The following is a 21,990-nucleotide window of genomic DNA, read 5'->3' as shown; positions in this document are numbered from 1 at the left end:
TCCATGCAGGCTCAGTGTAGGGTGGTGGAGCAGCGCAGATGGAAGCTGGAGTCCGTGACCTTCCCCACTGCCTTGGGCATGCTGTTCCACTTACTTCATCTGCTGATTTGGTTGTGCCAGTGATGCTCAAGGAAATCTAGTCCTAGTTGTTTAATTACTTCCCATAGGAAGTGTATTGAGGATAGCTGATTTTCAAGCCAAACAAACTGGGACAGCAAGTCACAGGCTCTCTTGAGGAAAGCCTTTCAAAGTTGTGAGCTGTACTGCAAATGAGGGTGGGTGCTTCTGGGGTGCCCTGTGCAAGAGGAGTCGTCACTCTTCTCAGCAGGGGAGGCAAAACTAGTGTGTTCCAGCAGAGAAATCAAAGGTCTTCTTGCAGCAACCCTCTCCTGTTTTCTTGTGTCCCCTAGCTAGTTTGCCCAAGTGTTAAATTGCTTGGAGGAATAGGGTAAAGGACAAATGTTTTTTACGGAGCTGAGGAAGAGCTCCTCTTGCTGTCACTGGCTGGCTGCGTGCATCTGCGTGTGGGAGTGGTGCCTCTCCCAGCACAGGTTTGTCTCCCGTGCAGTGACTGCAAGAGCAAAGGTCTGCAGAGGTGGGAGACAAACTTCTTCAGGCAGTGAGGTCCTGTGTCTCTTGGCTTGGGAAGAGTAAGCAGCAAAGTGCTGCCAGTGGATAGACTCCTGCAGAAAGGTATCTAGGAGAGATCTAGCCTGGTTTTAATCTGGCTTAGTCAAGCAGCAGGGAGTTATTCCTTGGTGACTTGGAGTCCAGTCAGGCTAATGTACCTTGGTTTACAGTGGGATGAACTGACCTGTGCAGAGGTCTTTGGGAGTAGCAAGAACATGGCTCAGAACAGACTGCTGTCAGCATCCAGGGTACCCTTGTAAAGGATATTGATTATTTTTGTTTATACTTCAGAGTTTAGATGTAACCTTTGTTTTGAATAACACTTTAGTTTTTGGAAATGCACTCCTTAACTAATTGTTCAGTGACATTGATGGGTTTAATTTTTCTTAATTTGGATAAGCCTTTTTATCGTTATGTGTCTTGAATATTCCTATTCATTTTCTAATTTGGTTGTTTGTCATTTACAAGTGATTTAACCACCGCCAGCTAATTCTTACATTTGTGTTTTTTTCTCCGCTTCTGTTTAGAGAGAGGTGCCAAACCTGTTACTAATTTTGTGAAGAATCTTTCTGCCTTATCAGACTGGTATTCTATCTACACTTCTGCTATTGCCTTTATTGTAAGTTATCCTATTCCTCCAGGAGTAGTGAGAACTTTTAAAATGTATTATTTACTGAAATTCATTGAAACTGACACATCTGAGTAGGGGTTATGCTGCAGTTTAAGTCAAATCAAATAGTGTAATGTCATTTAACACAAAATACTTGTCACTTCAATTATATTTCAAAGCCATTAAAATTGTATATTCTGGGTTTATTGTAGCATGGTTTTGTAACTGTAGAAATAACTTAGAATGATCTGGTCATTGTTCTCTCATTTCTTGTTTCCTGTCACCCAGTCCTGTAATTTGGTGGTTACTTCAGCCTTTGCAAGATCTCTTGTGTAGGGCTGAAATGCTGGTAGTGGCTATGCTTGATAAGAAGCTATTGTTCACCATCAGTGCTCTTTGCCATTTGTTAGGATCATACGTACTGATGAGAGACAAAATGCCTTGATTGGAATATCACTTAATGTGCAAACATCGGTTCTGTGAGCTAAATTCAAGCATTCCCATGCTATGTAAGGAGCTTTGCATGCCACAAAGTGACAACTATTTAGTGGAGTTTTGATTTGTGTTCCTTGTAATTGTTAATTAAATGATCTAAATTCTTTTGGTAACAGTGTATATGAAATACTTTGATATCAAAGGAGATTACTGGTAGTTGTAGCTGAATGAACCTGTGTGATGGGTTGACCCTGGCTGGACACCAAGTGCCCACCGAAGCTGCTCTGTCACTCTCCTCATCAGCTGGACAGAGAAGAGAAAAAATACATAACAAAAAGCTTGTGGGTTGAGATAAGGACAGGGAGAGATCATTCAATGTTTACTGTCACCAGGCAAAACAGACTTGACTTGGGGAAAGTAGTTTAATTTATTACCAGTCAAATATCCATCAGTCAAATCACAGTAGGATAATGAGAAATAAACCCAATTCTTAAAACACCTTCCCTCCACCCCTCACTTCTTGCCAGGCTCAACTTTACTTCCGATTTCTCTACCTCCTCCCTGCCAGCGACGCAGGGGGACAGGGAATATGGGCTGCTGTCAGTCCATCACACATTGTCTCTGCCACTCCTTCCTCCTCAGGGGAAGAACTCACACTCTTTCCCCTCTCCAGCTTGGGGTCTTTCCCACAGGAGACAATACTCCATGAACTTCTCTGACGCGAGTCTATCCCACAGGCTGTAGTTCTTCACAAACTGCTCCAGTGTGGGTCCACCACGGGGTCACAAGTCCTGACAGCACCCCCTGCTCTTTCATAGGCTCCTCTCTCTCAATGGACTACAAGCCCAGTACAGGCTTCCCATGGGGTCACAGCCTCCTTTGGGCACATCAGCCTGTTTCAGAGTGGGCTCCTCCATGGGCTGCAGGTGAATCTCTGCTCCACTGTTAACCTCCATGGGATGCAGGGAGACAGCCTGCCTCAACATGGTCTTCACCACAGGAGGGTGCCTGGAGCACCTCCTCCCTTTCCTTCTTCACTGACCTTGGTGGCTGCAGAGTTGTTTCTCTCACATATTCTTACTCCTCTCTCTGGCTGCGATTTCTCTTCTGCAGTTTTTTTCCCCCTTCTTAAACACGTTACCACAGAGGCACTACCACCATTGCTGATGGGCTCGGCCTTGGCCAGCAGCGGGTCCAACTTGGAGCCAGCTGGCATTAGCTCTATCAGACATAGGCAAAACTTCTAGCAGCTTCTCACAGAAGCCACCACTGTAGCCCCCCCACTACCAAAACCTTGCCATGCAAGCCCAATACAACCCGTTCGGTGAAAACATTGCAGACGTTAGATGATCCCTCCCTGTAAGTTATAGAGCCTTATTTAGTACTTTGCATGGCACAGCTGGAGGAATATTGAGGAGGAGACCTCCCTCTCCCAGTGCCCTGTGTCTGTCCCTTCTCCTAATCTACTTTTTTTTTTCTCACCTCTCCTGAAAAACCCATTCTTCAGATAAAAGCGGAAAGAAGGAACCTCAGCTGTTGTTCAGAAAGCTCTGGAAACTCGGAGCCAGAGCAATACTTCATTTTGGGGTTATCAGTAAAAAGCCTGATGTTTCTCGACAGAGAGACTGTAGTCTCTGTGTTTTCAGAAATTGGGAAGTGGACAAAATACCTTTTGAAGCACTTTGTGTCTGTATTTGTTAGGTAAAATAAGACCTGTTTTCCTGTAATCTTTTTAAGCTTGGTAAAAATTTGGGATTTAGTTGACCTGAAATAATACAGCAAGAGTTTATTCCATTGCCCTGTAAGGGGGTAATTGTTACAACTCTTCTACTATACCATTGCTTCAACTGATCGAGGTGAGGTTAGACCGTATCATGGTCATGTAGCAGATTCACAGTCTTTAAGTTTTACTAGTTTTTTTTTTTTTCTAGACCTTCACGTAGTTGCAGTGTTGGAAATATTCATTGTCTCCAGCAGCTGAGCACCATTTAAGTGTCATCTCTGGAGATTTAGTTCAATCTTACAGTTTTGACTTTATATTCATGAATGCAGTGCTGTTGTCTGTCATGGGGTGGCTAAAATTTACTAACTTGTGATCTGAGTAGTGTGATTCTGAACCCAACAGTACAGTGGGAAACAGTATTTCATACAGCTCACTGTACCCCAGTTTGTAATCCACATCTCTCTTTTTTTCTTTTTTTTCCTTCTTAATCTGCAGATTTACATGAATGCTGTATGGCATGGCTGGGCCATTCCTATGTTCTTATTTTTAGCAATTTTGAGGTTGTCCCTAAATTACCTCATAGCCAGGTATTTACTTAAATACTAGATTATTCTCTTGTAACGCTTTGCTTGAAAGATGTTTTATTATTCTTGCGCTGAGTCGTAAACTGTTACCTTTTCTAACGTTGTGAGTTAAGTTTAACGAAGTGAAATTCAAACTGCTATCTTTAAGTTCGTTGCTCAGTTTCTATAAATTTTTACTATTCTAAGGAATTATCTTCATTTCCGTGACTTGAGTCATCATAAATGATGCCGCATGTTCTCAGACAAATCCCTCAACACTTTAAAATTCTAAAATAAAAATATTCTGCACTATTCAGAATAGTTGGAGAACATCACCTTAAATATTGAACCCTGCTGCTTTTTCCTGGAGAGAATTTTCACCTAGGCCTAAAATTGCAGTTTAGCATTTTTTGGTGGCCCTTAGCATACTTCAGATAAGTATCTTCTATTTGTATATTTGGTCTCTATTAAAAATCAAGACTTCCTTTTTTAAAAAAAGAAGTACATTTTCTGTACTGAGAGGATCTTTTAAAAATGCTTTTTTAGGCTGATGATGTTTTCCCCCTTAAAATACTTAAAATGGTGGGGAGTATCTTAATGTGCATATTTTAAAATAATTTTCTGATTTCTTAATACTTACCATCTGACACTGTTTGAACATCACCAGTAGCAAATAGGCTCCACAATAAGTTGATATAATTTTGTTCACATAAAAAAAAAACAAGGAAAAATTCCTATTTACTCCGTGCACACAATTCACTTCTGTTGTAAAACTCACAGGCAGTTGCTCTGTGTAGTATCTACTTAGCTAATATAGTTGTTGGGTTTTTTTTAAATGTATATACCTTTAAAGCTGTCTGTGCTTGTACTTGTGTTATTTTATGGGTTCTTTGCTGATTTGGGGACTTGTTTTTGGTTTGGGTTTTTTGTTGTTTGTTTTTTTTTTTTAAAGCCATAAGTGCTTGTTGCAGAAAACTACTTTTTGACCTCTTACAAATAATCCGTGTTGGCAGGTGGAGAAGAAGTGCTTGCTCTCTTTAACTATTTCCATAACTTCTAGGGGTTGGAGAATACAGTGGAGCATTGTGCCTGAAGTTTCTGAACCCATGGTAGGTCTTTGATCGATTTGATCTGTATGCCTATGTTTAAAGTTGCACCTTCAGCCTTCTCTGCGCTTATGTAAAAGCTGTAGCTGTAAAAGGAAGGAAGAGTGAGGTGCCAATAAAGATACTACAGTTTTTTTCTTTCTCTTCAAATTTAGAAATCTTCAGTAATAGCACTAGGTTTGGGTGTTTCGCCATAAAACATTACAAACTTGAATGTTGTTTCTGGAATAAATGATAATATGCCAACTTGGGACAAGTTAGATCCTGTAGGATCTTCAAGAAGCTTTGCATTCTGCTTTCTCTGTAATGTTTTTTAAATAAATATTTGCATATCCTGCTTTAAGCAGGAAGTATTGTAAGTATTAATGTAAGATGAAGTTATTTGAATTTACTAAGACTTAGTGAGGCCTGACTTCCAGGATAATTTTGTTGTTCTTAAAAGGCCAATAATCGATATAAAGAAATAAATAAATAAAGTTAGAGATATGTAACTTTTTTAAAAAATAAAAAATAAAAAAAAATTCTGTACTAGACCAGAAGTAGGTCAATTTAAGTGTGAAGTCATAGACTGAAAGCCATTGTAACCATGCTGTTCCAAAGACTGACTTTGTCTTTCACAGCCTCATATTACCATGGAGGTAAAAGCATTGCTACTAAAGATAACCAGCAATGAAAGATATAAACAATAGATCTGAGACAAGGGAGGAACTTGCCAAATTTAGAGACTGTTTAAAGTGAGAGGACTATTGCCAAGAAAGTTGAAGGGTCATGTTCTCATGAAGAATTTTGTAAAATATCAGTTTTAGCTGAGCGGAAAATTAATTGACTGTCTCTTTCTTGACCAAGGAACCCCCGAAAGAGGACCTGACGGTGTCTGAAAAGTTTCAGCTTGTTCTGGATGTGGCTCAGAAGGCACAGGTACTGTGCTACTCTCAGAACACTCTGACCACCACAAGGAGGTTTATAGTCTAAGTGGCCAAAGTACTTCGTTATGCAGCATGTGAAAACAAGCAAGCAATACTTTCCCTGCATAGGGATCTTTACTTATGAGCAATAGAGATCTCAGTAAGGTGCCTGGAGCTTCTGGAATGGCATGAGAACTGCTTGAGGTTCTTCTGTCACAGCTCTGAGCAAGGTCTGAAGGGGAGCGGAAGGAGCTACCCTACCAGCTGAGTGACTCCACCATCCAGTTGAACTGCAGCCTTGTGCCATGCCTAATGTGTTGCTGCTGAAAGTAGCTTACCTTTCCTTGCTTATCTCCTTCCTTCTGCTGGTCGTGGTGCATATGTTTATATGAACACCTTTGGAAGTTTTTTGGTGAGATGAAGTTTACAGGTGCTGTGACATCAAGAATCAGTTAGAGACTGATTCTAACTGTCTAACATCAGTTAGAGATAGCTGAATAACCCTCTTAGTCCTGAGCAGGGGACTGTTTGCATCAACAGTTGTTGGAATTACGTGGAACCTAGTAACTCGAAGTGTATATCATAAGCATCTGGTGGTGGTGTGTTTCTAAATAAGTTGAGAGTCCAACATTTGATGAACTCAGTAACCACTTCCTGAGATACTAGTGCTCAAAATGTGTGAAGAAACTTCCCGTTTTGTCACCTACTGACAGAAGCTCTTAACTTTTAGATTGACAGCTTAATTTAAAATATTTGCAGTGTTGTAAACACTTTCCAGTTGTGACAGTGGGGTCAAATAGCTTCTTCACATCTAACAATCGATCATGAGTTACAGAACAAGGAATTAAATGAGATGGAACTCATTGAGTATTGCTATTCTGTTCTGTATTTACTCAATTGTGAAGTACCTAAATGGCTAAAAATGAGTTAAAAAAATAATTTCTGGGAATTGTAAGATAATCTGTTGGTTTCTGTTATCTGGACAAAATACCCCCAAAATAATGCAGGACTTGGTTTTAATTCTCTTGCTTCTTATGCAGAACCTTTTTGGCAAGATGGCAGACATACTAGAAAAAATTAAAAAGTAAGTTATCTGATGTGAGTCTTTTTTCCTCTTAAAACAAGGCTTGACCAGTGTCTGGAACACTAGTAATAAAATTTTGTTTCTTTTTTTGTTTTCAGCTTGTTCATGTGGGTCCAGCCAGAAATAACACAGAAGCTCTACATTACTCTATGGGCAGCTTTTATTGCATCCTGCTTTTTGCCCTACAGGATTATTGGCCTTGCAATGGGTAAACACAATAAATGATTGCCCTGTTACAGTCTAGACTAATGTGTTAAAACTTAATGTGATCTTTAGAGGGATAATTTTTAGCATTTAGGAAAGAAAACTCTCAATTAATAAATAATGCAGTGTTTTAAACTATTTTCATTGTGCTTGGCATCATTTGTCATGTGCATTTCAGAAACCGTCTCTAGATACATAATACAATAGAAAAAGACTGGATAATGCATTTGCTCCTTGAAGAGGGGAAGTTTATGTTGAGCTGGTAGCAGAGGTCTTAGAACTGTCAGCAATAAGGCTTCCAGGAAGTCCTTTATTTTGGGGTTTTTTTGCTTATACATCCTTGCAAATTATGTGGTTGGAAAAAAATGAAAGAGTTAATGGGACTACTTGTAAAACTTGGAGGGTAGGGTGGGCAAAATGAAGAGGTTACTGTGGATGAAGTTACAGATACTTAAACTCTCAATGGAGAATTGGGAAAAGAGGATTTTCACTACAGCATGAAACTCTTTAAGATATGAAGCCACGTCCTGTGAACCAAGAATTCTTTTTTTTTTTCCGTTGAAGTAATGATGTGATCAAATGAGTATTACTTTTAGTGGCACTGAACTTCAGCCTGTGTTATCTTGAACATAAACGTAGGTTTGCTTGACATGGCAATTGACTTAAATGTGTGAGGAATTATTTTTTTTACTCTGTTAGCAAAGATCTGAATTGCATTCAGTAAAGTTTGAGAGAGTATTTCAAGCCCTTTTTTATCTGGCAGAATGCAAGGAAATATCTTGTATAAGATAAGAGGATATACTGGACTAGAAGATAGAGTTTAATGTAGTACATGAGAGCCCTCTGTTGCCATTTAAATTCTTGCAAGGAGCAGCAGAGTTGAATGCTCTGGCATGTTTTCTGTTTTGGAAGTATATCATGTTTTCAGAATGCTTTTGGTAATAAGGAATCTGTGTTTAAATTATTTTAATGTTCTTCTGCATAATAAGAAGCTACGTAAGTGGTTTAAAAGAACTGGAGATGGGGAGGAAGGAATCTGGGCAGTAGAGAGAAAAAATAATTTCCTGCTTTTGGAAGAAGAATCGAAATATTAAAAGCAAGAGAATGGTTTAGCACTATGACTGAGGATGCAGAATTGGGTTTAATTTATGAACTTGTTAAAACATGATCAAAATGGTGATGTTCTTAATGTCCCTTCAACATGCCTACTAAAGTGACTTTTCTTTTCAGGACTTTATGCTGGAATCAAGTTTTTCCTTATTGATTTTATCTTCAAACGGTGCCCCAGACTAAGAGCTAAGTATGATACTCCTTATATCATCTGGACAAGTCTCCCAACAGATCCTCAGCTCAAAGAAAGATCTAATGCTACAGTGTCGAGACGGGTAAGGGTAATAAATCCTTTTGTCCCTCTGTTCCCAGCATGAAATCAGAGCTCTTTCTCCCTTTCCCTTTTCCCCAGTGACTAGAGCACATTAAAAAGGAAGTTAATTAAATCCTGACAGTCAATGTTAGTTCTGTTATTTTTTTTTTTATTATTATTATTTCCACAATCCACAGAGTTTTTGTATGGATTCCGTTACTTGCAAGAAAGGAATCTATTATCGAAGTGTGTATATAAATATACTGGAAATCATAGAATCATCATAGAATGGTTTGGGTTGGAAGGGGTCTTAAAGATCATCTAGTTCCAACCCCCCTGCCATGGGCAGGGACACCTTCCACCAGACCAAGTTGCTCAAAGCCCCATCCAGCCTGGCCTTGAACACTGCCAGGGAGGGGGCAGCCACAGCTTCTCTGGGCAACCTGTGCCAGTGTCTTACTACCCTTGGGGTGAAAAACTTCTTCCCAATATCCAATCTCAATCTCCCCTCTTTTGTGTGAAACCATTACCCCTTGCCCTATCACTGCACTCCCTGATCAAGAGTCCCTCCCCACCTTTCCTGCAGGCCCCCTTTAAGTACTGCAAGGCCGCTATAAGGTCTCCCTGGAGCTTTCTCTCCTCCAGGCTGGACAACCCCGACTCTCTCAGCCTGTCCTCACAGGGGATTGTATGAAGCTAAATGGACAAAAATAACTGTCCATATAAATTTCTGTAACGTACATTCTGTGTGATTTTATTGTCAAAATTTTTCTGTTTGTATTCCCCTTCTTTGTTCTCAGACATTCTTTTTCAGTGGAAATTCCGCTGCTTGTGTAGATTGAAGAACACTTAGTTTAAAAAATAAATTAAAAAAGGCTTCAGTGTAATATGCAGCTTACTAGTGGGATAAGCATTAACAGAGGTAACGAAATAGTTCACAGATTTAGGCATTATGTCTTACCGTTATTTGTATTGGATGACCTTTTAACATAGTGGTGATAAATGACTTTTCACCGTGTTGGCATTCAACAGTAAATTTTTCTTTTGTTAAAATCTCATAGTTAAATCTTTAAGTGTTGTTTTGTGCATCTTTGCAGATTATTTTGGGGCCTGACATGATAACTGAAAGCAAGTCATGCTTTTCCACGTCCCTGAATTTGCCAGTGTTTGTTAGTTTCAGAATAAAAATAGTTGTAATAAAACTTCAGTCTAATCCCATTTTAGTGCTTGCTTAATGCCTCTTATCACAATATCTAATTGAATTCATGGAGTATGTGAGTATTGTCGTAAGCTCCCTGACTAAAATGCGCAGCACTTAGCAATAATTCAGCCTGCGTACGCAACTGGAGAGCAAGAGGGATAAACTCATGAACCCTCGGTTGTTAACTTGTGAAGAAGAGGAAATGTGGGGTTCTGGGGGTAATGGAGCAGTTGGTGGTAAAATAACTTTAGCATAATCTGAGTATTTCAGAAGGAAGTAGAAGAGAAAGTCTCTGACAGAAAGTGAGTCTTTCACCCCTATTTTCCAAGGGATAAGAGGTGAATGAGCGCTTGGACAGATCCATCCATAGTCTGTATTTCTCTTGCTTGCAGAAGATGGGCCTAAAAGTTTTTGTGCCTCTCGAGCTTACAGGTTATCATTCACATGCTGTTGTGGTTGTGGCAGCTTCTTGCTGGGTCTCTCTAATCTGCCTTAGAGATGGAGAGGCTCTTAATTGCTGCACTAAAATCCATAAACTTAGAGAGTAATTATCCCTTCTGGCTTTTCCTTATGGCTTAAGTTTTGACAAGTAGACCAGGGATTTAGTACTACTGTGTCTGACCTGACGGGCTTGGCTTGACTGCCTGGAAAGGATGTGCAGGACTGCATTATCTACTTCCAAATGTCTTTGAAACATTAGCTTGGTCTCAATAATTTTAAACAAACTTTCTTACCCCTTGAGAGATTTCTGGGAACCTCACAGTATAAAAAGTAGATTTTTGTACAAAAAATAAAAACCAAATAGGTTTTTCATTTTTTTCATAGAAAAGGCAGAGCCCAAAAGCATGTAGTGCCAGCAAACGTGAATTTGCTTTGGCTTCTTATCATTAAACAGCGTACGAGACGCAGTAAACCTAGACACAATCCAATATTCATTGCCTATACCACCACTCTGACCTCGTGTCCTTAGAGAACAATCCTGACAACAGTATCTCATGGGTAAAGGTTGTATGTCAAAAGCTGATGACAGCTCAAGTGAAAAGGAATACCTCCAGGTATTCCTACCTCCAGGTTGTTGGTGACGTTTTTAGGCAATCAAGACTCTTCCAGCATTACAAATCAAATCACTTCCAGTTAGATTTAAGGCTTATTAAAATTGGATGCAATGCTTTTCTTTTAGTAATTGGCCACAGGTTGTCTCAAGCCTTGGTGGTAATGGATAAATTAGCTGCTGCTTTTAATAGTAGAGGAAACATTTGCCTGTGTTAGGAAGGACTAGAAGTAAGGGCAGAACTTTCTCACATCTTCAGCCACTGCATGGGATGTGGTACTGAAGTTTAAACACCTTTTTTTAATCTCTTTGTATAACAGGCAGGTGGGAAGCAGTGTAGCAAAGAGCAGGAGTAATCCTGGTTGCAGTGTAAAAAGCATTAGACCTCTTGCCCTGACTTTTTTTATGTTTTGGACCATAGAGCTTCACCTCGTTATATGCATATGGTGCCAAATAACTTGTCCAAGAAAGCCTTCCAAAAAAATGCATTAGATCTTTACTTGCATGCAAATTGTTGGAGAAGCTGTTATCTTCCTTGGTTCCAGGGGCTGAGTCGTTGCTAGGGGCACTGCAGAAGGGCAGTAGCAGAAGCAATAGTACAGTTATCATCAATCGTTTGCTTTGCACGTCAACTTTCTTTATTCTTCTCCCCCGAGGCATCGTTGTATTACAGTTACCCTAAAAGCTGGATGGTAAATACCCTCTGCTGTGCCTGTTTTGTCACTCTGGTTTCTAGTCAGCAGTTGCAGTGTGCATTTTTTGTTTGCTTTGGATCTCTTTTGTTAGTGCTAAATCCTGCAAAGTGTCGAGTGCTGCCAAGTTACGTGCAAAAAAAAAAAAAAAAAAAAGGCAGCGGAGGCTGTTGGCCTCTGGCAGCATTGGGCCTTTACAGAAGGGCTTAATCCTGAGCTTGCATGTTGTCAGTTTGCCAGTTGTTTAACTGCATGTGTATGGTAGGGCTAAGAATGGAGCTGTTAATGCTTTGATGACAAAAGCCAGCCTTTGGAATCGTGCAGTGCCCCACCAAGATGAAAAAGCAAATGCAGGCAAGCTTTCCAAAAGAAACTGCCTGCCATCCTTCCAGAAGCAAGGCTTGTTTGCAAGGGCAGTCTCTAGTGGTTCAGGAGCTCTGTTTAAAAGTAGATTTTACTCAAGTACTTTGGTTTTGAGAACGCCATACTACCTTTCCCCCCGCCCAAGGATGCTGACAACCATTCTGATCTTATTTCACGTCTCAGCACTGTCAAAATTCAGTGCAGCTTCAAAGCAAAGGGAAGATCAATGGCTCTAATGCAACCTGAATAAATTGAACTGGTGTGCTCTAACCACTGATAACTCTCCTTTTTTTAATTGCATTCATTGTGTGTAGTCTCTTGGTTTGCGAGCAAGATCTGGCAGTGTCACTCAGTTCATGTTTTATTCTATGTATTATACTGTTAAATAGACTTCACTTTTTTTCTTTTGTCACTGTCACATTTGTGTTGTTTGTTTCTTTTCCTGCTAGCTGTCAGGGCATGAAAAGGTATGGATCGTAGCGTGGAAAACTTCCTTTCAATTTCAGCATTTGTATTCATAATGAACTTGTGCAGTTTTGTGTGGCTTTTTCTTTGTTTGCTCTTTTTTCTTTCTAAACTTATTTTATGCAGTGTTTTGTGCTTAGTCTGTCTCTTGAAGACAAGCCAAGTACTGATAATATATTAACTGTTAGTAGTCACACTAGTATAATAATTAGAGCTGTGTGCGGTGACTTAGCTGTATCTAATCAGATATATATATAAATACACCGTTTATTGTAGAAGAGTGGTATTTTAAGATAGGTGCATTTAGCACCATGTGCTTTCATCTGTGCAAAGGGTGTGCATCAAAGGGCATCACTTTCAAAGGCTGTGTTCAGATAGCACATTAGTTTTGTGCTCTAGCAACAGTACAGTGCAATAGTCCAAAGTTAGCTTTATTGAAGTAGTTAATACAAATTGTTGCATTACAGATTTATTTTAATTTATTTTTTTTTTTTAGGAAGAGTTGTTAGCCAAGTTAATTTTGAGAGCGCAGCTTAAATGTTGCTGTTCAAATTTTGGAATCGTGTTTCTTTTTCTGCAGCTTCAAACAGCAGCATCCAGAAGTTATGTGGGCGCAAGCGCCCCAACCGGAATAAGCAAAGATGAAGACACAAGTCGTTTTCACACCACCAAGAGGGGGAATTTCCATGAAGTTTTTAACCTGTCAGAAAATGAGCGTCCTTTGGCAGGTATTGTGCAACAGGAAGGCTACATTAGTAGAGTATTTTCTAAAAAGCCAAGGATAGTTTAAAGTTGAATTCCCTTTCTGTGCAATGTACAGGTATAAGCTTTTGATTAAAAAGACTTCTTTAAATTAGGATGAATGGAGACTGTCTCTTTCATTCCACATCCTTGCAGTTCTTTGAAAGAATGGACAGCCGGGTGTCCCTTTTGTGGTAATGCAAATGGAATACTCAAGTTGAAGGGAGTAATTGTGTAGTTGGGTTTTGTTTTGGTTTGAAACCAGTGTTAAAATGGATGTTATGATGTCTAAACCCACCTTATTTAGGCTTTTTCTTGGTAAACACTTCTAGTTTTAGGTATCTAAAGTTTAATTTTCAGTGCTTTCTGTTGTTTTATAAAGAAACTGTTGGGGGTAATGCCTGTTCTGTCTTTCTTTGTCTTAAAGTAAGGTTTCTTGTTATGACTTTTTCAGTGTGTGAAAATGGCTGGCGCTGTTGCTTGATTAACAGAGATAGGAAGATGCCTACAGACTACATCAGGAATGGAGTTCTTTACGTCACAGAAAAGTGAGTCATTGCACTCCACACGTTTCTTAGGAGGGAAGTGCAACAGATGTTAAAAAATTTGAATCTAAAAGTAGTCCTTTAATAATGTTTGGAAACAAAAACGCTTTTTCATGGTGCTTTAAAACCTCAAGAAAGCACCATAGGAGAAGGAGAGATTAATCTGGGATGTGGTAACACCTAACAAATGTGATTTTGCCTTGAAAGGCTTGCATAGGAATGGAGAGTAGCTCTATATAGTCAGTTGTTAGTAGCTGCAGTTCTTCATGTGGATAACGTGCTGACTATACACACACGCACACACACATATATATATGTAGTGTGTGTGTGTGTATATATATATATACACACATATACATATATACACACGCACTAAAAAAAAGAAACCTAAAAGCTCAGTGTATTTGGAGAGTTGTGATCAATGGTTATTTGGCAAATACTCTTAGTTTCTTTTTTTAAAGTAAATGGAATGTATAGTTTCCTTGAAACGATGTGCAACAAAAAGAAAATAGAAATTCAAGCCTTGTTTTCAAAACTGGTACTTGATTTTTATTTTTCTTAATCCTTGCTTACCCCCCAGCCTCCCAGGGCTGAATGGCTATCATCACTACTGTTTGGGTCTTGCACTGAAATTCCTATGGAGTGCAATGAATGGAAGTAAAGCTCATCTGTATGCAATGTCACCTAGCGATGGAGAGCACTCTCCAGCTTAGAAATCTGAGCTTTTGTCTTCATCACAATGACATGAAACTAACACAGTATTTTCCATTAATCTTCTTTTCGGATGGTAAAAGATTTATAAGCCTTTTGAGATTTGCTATTTTGACTGTTTAAGGATATATGTGCCTCCTGTGTCTTTGAAATGCTTGTCAGGTTTAACCTTTCAGTGCAGTACTAGAAATACAAGATTTGTGTGTGTGTGTGTACTTATCATAGGTTCTGGGCTTTCAGATGTGTTAGCCAGTTGCTAGAATTTACAAATGTTTGCTCTAAATTAGAAGCCATAACTGAATTGCGTATTGTGTCCCTCTTTCTTGCTTTGAAGCTGATTTTAACCTGTGAGTTTTCAAACTTCAGAAGTGGCAGGAGGGATCTTGAGAGCTTAGTTTTAGAATACTATATCAAAATGAACATTTTCTTTCCTTGTCTTCAGTTACTTGTGCTTTGAAAGCTCCAAATCCGGCTCATCTAAAAGAAATAAAGTTATAAAGCTAACGGATATAACGGATATTCAGAAGGTATGTCTGGTTTGTGTTGTAAATAGGGGAGAGAGCTGGTTTTCTGTTCAACTAGTCATGTTTCGCTTTTCTGCTTATGTTATTTTGAAAAAGCATCCCATTGATAATTTCTATGAGTAAAATGCATTTTTTTGACGAAGAATATTGCCCAGAACTGCTTGTTTAGCCATTCGGACTCAGCACAAGCAAATTCACTATGAGCATAAAACCAAAGCAGTTTACTATACTAAACCCTTACACTCCTGAATTATTTTAAAATTAAAGTTGTGTGGTTTCTTAACTCCTGCATTGACTAGAGCTGTGTAGGCTTTAAGAAGACATTGTTAGCAGGAATTGTGTAATACTAACACTTCTTTCAGTGTTGGTATCAGTAGATACACCATCTTAAAAGTAGATGCCACAGAGGGATGAGGGATTATTCTTAGTGGAGAAAGGTAAATCATTAGAATAGCCAGACTAGATTGGGCTGGAGTTTCATCTAGTTGGGATCCTATCACTAACAGAGGCGAGAAGCAGATGGTTGGAAGCATGGCAAGTACAATGTGATCCTTCCTTTCATTGAGTTGTATCAGCTGCTGTCACCAATGGCTTTATTGGTGCCTTGCATCACTCTGTATGGCGTTTAATGCCACTTTTTGTTACTCTCTCTGAACTTTTCCTACTCTTAAACACGGACGCCCCTGCTTTCTACTACATCCCATGGCTGTGGGTGGCACAGGTTAAATCATGCTGTGCAAAGAAACATGTCAGCCTGGTGTCTACTGCTTAAGTACCTCCAGATTTTCAAAGTAGTTCCTGCTATTTGTATCACATGTCTATAAAGCAGATGACTTAGGGATAACTTGAACATTCCCGTTGATATTAGTAATTCATGTTGATGGATTTTAAACATCGTACATGAAGTAATACTGGCTTGTTTAGTAGGTCTTGACTGCTATAATGGTCCTTTTGCATCTGGGTATTTTTAAAACGAAGGTGAGATGGGGATCATGCAGCCAAGCATAAAAACCTACTGTGCCTGGTTTTATTTGGGGGTGGAAAACACAGGCCAGACTCTGAGTCTCTTCTCCCTTGGCAATATTCCCCAGTGCAGCCAACTGTATTCTTTCTTAGCATTACAGACTTTCTTTAAGGAAAAAACCCCAATCTATACCTACTCTGTTTGTCTGTTTAATTTTGAAAAAGAAGCTTTTTCTGGTCTGCTTGCTGCTCCTTTAAACAGTGGGTGAATGTTACTTCTAGGGAAGCCTCCAGGTGATACTCACAAGCACACTCTCACCTACGTATATACACGTAGGGCTGGGGTGTGCTACCTGCCCGCGCCATCCGGCTGCTGGTGTGGTCCCTGGCATCGTGGCCGGGCCAGCTCCCACATGCCGTGCTGCGGTGCCGGGTGCTCTGTTTGGGGCCGGGGCCGGTTTTGGCAGGCACTGCCATGGCACATGGGAGGAAGAGGAGAGGCAGGTTCTTGCTGTACGAGCCGTGCTGTACCCATTTACTCTGGGGTCAAAGAACAGCGTCTGGCCTTTTCTTGGTTTCGGCAGAGGTCTGTTAGTTGTGGCTGGGAGGATACACCAGTGATGAGTTTCGTAACCTCAGCACCTTTTGCAATTGTTCGGTAAGGAAGATAACTTTGGCCTGTCTTTTTTCTTCTTTTTAGTATAAAGTCCTCTCTGTTCTCCCCGGATCAGGGATGGGTATTGCTGTATCAACACCATCTACACAAAAAGTAAGTAACTGGCTGTATCTGTATTTCTGTGCTTGACTTCATGCCCTTTTTGTCTTCCTTCTCTGGCTAGCACCAACATAAAGGCTTCTTTTTTCCTTATGCCAGTGGGGGTTTTGGGGGGATTTTTTTTTATATTCACTTATCTATTATTCAGTATATTTGGCTTTAGACTTTTAATTAAAAAATTTGTTTTAATTGTTCTACTGCATCTGGACTATATTACTGTAACACTTCAGAAAGATTTGCTTCATTATTTCACCACCTCCATTGACTGTTCCTCAGGAGCATGGGGGCTGCTCTGCTGTGCAGTCTGGAACAAAAAAGCTGGTGGCTTGAGAGTGTCTGTGGGTGAGGAGGCTTTGGGGTGGAAGGGCCCGACCCTCAGATGCAGTTTTTCTGTTTCAGTCTTACGGTGCTAAAGATTTAAGCTTCTCTAAGCCTCAAGTACCGTTTGGGTGACTAAAGCTTTTCTTGACATATGACTGAACCTTATTTTAAACTAATCGCCTATAAATGACTTTTATCCAAGTCACACGACTGTTGTACTGGGCTTTCTACTCATTGTTTGATATTGAGAAGTACTTCTTAATTATGAGGTTAAAATGTTCATCCACTTAAATAAATATTCTGTGAACCAAAGCAAAGAGGCACTGATAAAGATTTTTTTAAAACTTTAATAGAGGCAGAGGTCAGTCAGGAAAACATCAAGCACTGAGGGGGTGGAGAAGAAAAAGAGTTGAAATGTTCTCCGTTGCAGATGTTCTCCATCTCTGTGCAGATGCATTTTATGCCAAGGTTGCTCTAAGAAGAAGAAGTAGTGAAAAAATCTTAGAAACTCTGCCATATATCCAAGGATTTAGTAGAGGAAAAGATTCTTATGTCTTTATTACTGCACTTAGCAACAGGAGATGAACTGTAGTCAATTGATTTGGCCAAAACTATACCTAGGGGAAGATTTTTCTTTTCGAGACTGACATGATCTTTTTTTCTGTCATTTAGCCTTTGGTGTTTGGTGCCATGGTACACAGAGATGAAGCTTTTGAGACAATTTTCAACCAATATGTGAAAATAACCTCTGCGTCATCGAGCACTGAGAGCTAGTATCTTATCTTAGAAGATCTAAAGTAAAGTTTCTTATTTTACAACTTGGTAGTGAAAAAATTGAACATCCTCATCTATTTTGCAATAATTTTTCTTGTCTGGTGGTTTATATTCTATCTGTTACATAAATCAAGTGTATTTTATATATGCCTTCATGTTTGTTTTTAAGGTTTTTGTAAAAAAAAAAAACAACAAAAAACCAACAAAAAAACCAAAATGAAACAAAACCGTGAAAGTGCTATCATCACGATTAGCCTTGCACATTAAGCACTTTTAATGTTTATTTACTGACATTAAAAGCCGGGAAGATACTTGGAGAACTGACTAAATAATGATGTGAAACAGATTGATCCCTTTAACTCCACTGATATCACTAAGGAAACATTTGTCCCTTTATCTTAGTTATTTTTCCCCAAGATGTGAGAATGATGACTGCAGCAGCCTGAAGTCTCTATCTTCAGCTCAGAGTATTTAATTGGGTTCTTTATTAAAACTGATAGCAAAGCCAAGGAAGTATTATCATCTTAGTATTTCTATATTTATAACTGCAGTTAAAATAACTCCTTGCTAATTCTTGCATTGCAGAAGGATATTTTACTGGTTTGATTAGATTCAGTTTTTCCTGCATAGACATTTAAATTGCTTGTACAGTGAATTGGAGGAGAAAGTTTGTAACTATATCTTCCTTTCCTAATTAACCAAAGTAAGAGGAAGGAAGGCAGGCAGATACTTTTTATAAAAGAGGGCACCAAAATGTTGTTCCTAAAATGTTAGGCATCATATATTTGTATTACTGTAGATACTTGTCATAGAAGGGCTCAACTATTGTACATGTTGTATGTACAAGATGTTTGTATGTTGATGTATTAGAGTTGCAGGCTTTTTGTGTTGGGGTGGTGGGAATAATTAAATTAAACTGAAACGTGACTTTTTTTTTTAATTTGGCTTTTCTCTTGAGTTACCTTGTAATAAAAAACTACTATTATATAGCAGCTGAAAGCACTAGTTCCTTTTCAAAGCATAATTTGAGGGGCAATTGTGTGTTACTGTCTTTCTCCTTGCAAAATTAAATTTTAGTAACTATTAAACCCAACTGCCAGGTAAAACAGGAAGGCCATACTCCTTCTCTAAACTCTCTCAGGCCTTTCTAGCAACAAAGCACATATTGACCTTTGTCTTTAATATTAAAAAGCTTTTATACTCTATACAAATAGCACCCATCTGAGAGGTTTAGAGTTTTATTTGCATTTTCATGAAAGCACAGTAGGAGTTATGCCAAGCCTTCCAGTATGTCTTTTCCTTTGCTGTGTCTTTTGAGTTGAGTAGTATGGATATCTCCAGACATTATATGAATGTCCCCCAAAAAAGCAATGGAGATGCAAATTCTTATGTAAAAGTGGGACTTAATTTCATGGATTTTTCTTCTTTCTTTTTTTTTTTTTTTTTTTTTTTTTTTTTTAAACAGGAATTTTCTTTCTTTATAGGGAAAGGGGTAAAATGAAGGAGGGAGAGGGGAGACAAACACCAAAGGGTGTTTAACTCTTAGCACAGTTTTTAATTCAACAAAAGCAGCAGTAATGAAGAAGGTGGCAGTCAAACTGTACAAACCTTTTTTCAGTCTGGCCATGAAGAGGTGTGATGCGAAAAACTTAATATGAGCTTGATATGAAGAAATACTGTTGGATATTGTGGTTTGGTTGGGTATTGTAAAGTGAAACACTGATGGGGTAAAACTCTGTGCCCTGGGTGGAAATGTCAGCAAGAATTGGGGAGAATCCACTGTAATGGCTAAAATGCTGTTTTTGAGTTCTCCCTTTGGAGTAGCACTTGAACATGTCTTTGCATGCCCTGAAAAAGGGGTGCATTTCTAACACCCCCTTAGGTATGGTGTAACTCAGGGCCGGAAAACTTAAGATGTAAGTGAAGGTGGTGGGAAATCCATTTTGCCACCATCTAATATGGATGTAGCTTGACAGTTTGTGGTTTCTCTACACATGCAGGTTTTATGTTTAAGTAAAAATCCTTGATCTTATATTTTTCTCATCAAACCTACTTTAAAACCAATTAATCTCTTTTTTTTGTAATTGCTGTGTATTATCATTTGGCTTTCCTTTCTAGAAACTTCCTTGAATAGTAAGTGCAGCTAACAAATAGGCATTAAAATCGCTTAATGTTATATAAATCTTAATCAGATTCATTCATTTTGTCTTAAGAAAAAATCCCTTGAGTGTGGTTAAGGTTATCCTTTTTTTTTGAAGAAACAGAAAACTATATTTTTTACAGAGAGCATGCTCTTTTTCTTATTTTTGTATCATTTTTCAAATGTAATTTATAACTTCACTCTGATCATAAGAGCAGTTTCAGTAGGAAATCAGTTGACTGGCACTTATTACCTCCTCCCCCTCCCACCCTTCACTGGTTGACCATCGTATATAGGCTTGTCCTAGATTCTGGTTCCTGGAGGAGCTATAGGTCCTGTGCTGGTGGTGCCAGGACAATTGACCATATGGCTTCGGAGAGGGAGAAAAGAGATCATTATCCTTTTCCCAGACTGAAATGCCTCATGCATACAATATGCTCTTAAAGTTGTTTTTTTTTCTAGACAATGAAATTAGAAACAAGTTATAAAAGCTAACGTGTTGATGTTTGAAATTAATCCGCACTTTAACAGTGTGAACTTAAAAGTTAGCAATTCTTGAAGCAGTAAACCTAGTGCAAACCGCAATGCAACGTTGTTTCATTCTAATATATAGAAAACAGACTGGATTATTTTTTTTTTTTTTAGAGCAGAGAGTTGTAATATAACTGACAAACAGCTGTGTACATATTTTGCAAAGTTTACTTTACATTGGGTTGTCCACGTTCCTGCTACGTAACTGTTCCTGTGGTCTACGTGACTTCAGAGACACTAGAAGGAAACCTTGGTGTGTTTACTCATGCTTTTCCTCCTGCTACACCCTCTCAGGTTTGGAGAGCAGGAGGGGAGGGACAGTGAGTAAATATATACTTGACTTGTGTGATTACACTGAAGCTCTCACCTTAAATTCCAGTCTTCCTACATAGTTTTGCAGTATAGCCTGCTGTTCTTCAGCAACAGGCTGGGTCGTACCACTTAATGTAAAGTGCTACTTTTGTAATAGCAGAAAGCGATGTTCTTGTCATTCTGTCTGTCTCGTTGCTGTTTATATTTGCTATTCTTTTGATGCCTGTGGTTCATTGCTGGATCATTCACATGTAATTTGATTTAACTTCTTTAGAAGAGCATTGGTTAGTTTGAGTCCCTTTTGAAGAAGAAAAAAAAAAAAAGGGAGATGAGAACTGACCACTTTAATACTATATTGGTGACCATTTAAATTCATAAGGCAAAAAAAGCTGAAATATGAAATCATGCCTTTCCATGCACTGTAGCTTTTGTGAGGCAAGATTGAATGAAACAAGCTATTTATTAGTAGCAACATCACACAGGACGCCAGCAGCAAAACCCTACCCTTGTTCCTGCAGACAAAGAGAAAAGAGATTTTGCCCAATCATGAAGAGATGAAAGGATGTACATTTTTTGGCTACTTAAACTTGTATTAAAAACACTGGTAGTTTTTATTGAATTCTGTACATTTTGGCAGATGTTTAATTTCTACTAATCATGGAAAAATAATGGATGTTAAAATTTTTATGTCTGAAGTTTGAGTCTATATTTTGAAGTTGTAAATAATTCATTATCAGTGTAACTTTTGTTTGACAAAAGACTTATACTGTATGAAGAATTGAAATAATGAAATGATTTGCCCTGTACATTTTTTAAGAAAATCTTGTTTGTTTAAAAAGTCTTGTATAAATTATAATTTTTATTTAAATAAACCTAAAAATGCTTTGTGCTAATGCTTTTTACAAACTTTAATAATTTATCTATCAAAACTGCACCTGATTTCTTGGAACGAGGTGAGTTGGTGCTTTTTGGCTTTCAGAGCCATCTCAAGTCCATCACTGGGGGTAGGCGGGTGGGTTTTGTTTCTCACTACCGAGGACCATGCTTTTATTTTCATGTATTGGAGAGGGTATGTATATTTTTGGTTAGATCTTTGTCTGTAAGTACATCTGTCGCATTGTAGTCCTATGGTTAATTTCAGGAATGAAAAAGCAACCAGTGATTTCTAAGATGCTGCCAGTGCAGGCGGGCATGGGTGACATGAGACTGTTGGTAGGAGTACAGACTCGTACCTGCCAGAGCTCCTCCACGAAACAAA

General features: G+C 38.8%; 1 protein-coding gene across 1 annotated transcript in view; it reads left to right on the top strand.

Moving 5' to 3' along the window:
• GRAMD4 (GRAM domain containing 4) overlaps positions 1-17,749 on the top strand; it is a 54,155-nt gene extending 36,406 nt beyond the window's left edge. Inside the window, exons 7-18 of the mRNA XM_086473800.1 lie at positions 1,158-1,249; positions 3,894-3,985; positions 5,022-5,070; positions 5,914-5,985; positions 7,013-7,056; positions 7,155-7,264; positions 8,491-8,645; positions 12,976-13,123; positions 13,591-13,684; positions 14,835-14,919; positions 16,580-16,648; positions 17,648-17,749. Of these exons, the coding sequence (XP_086329926.1) occupies positions 1,158-1,249; positions 3,894-3,985; positions 5,022-5,070; positions 5,914-5,985; positions 7,013-7,056; positions 7,155-7,264; positions 8,491-8,645; positions 12,976-13,123; positions 13,591-13,684; positions 14,835-14,919; positions 16,580-16,648; positions 17,648-17,749 (1,112 nt within the window). The remainder of the gene's footprint in view (positions 1-1,157; positions 1,250-3,893; positions 3,986-5,021; positions 5,071-5,913; positions 5,986-7,012; positions 7,057-7,154; positions 7,265-8,490; positions 8,646-12,975; positions 13,124-13,590; positions 13,685-14,834; positions 14,920-16,579; positions 16,649-17,647) is intronic.
• The last annotated feature ends 4,241 nt before the right edge of the window (positions 17,750-21,990 follow it).

Source organism: Leptosomus discolor, chromosome 1 (genome assembly GCF_034619465.1).
Source record: "Leptosomus discolor isolate bLepDis1 chromosome 1, bLepDis1.hap2, whole genome shotgun sequence".
NCBI lineage: Eukaryota > Metazoa > Chordata > Aves > Leptosomiformes > Leptosomidae > Leptosomus > Leptosomus discolor.
Note: the sequence above shows the minus strand (reverse complement) of the source record. Positions and strands in the feature narration are given on the sequence as shown.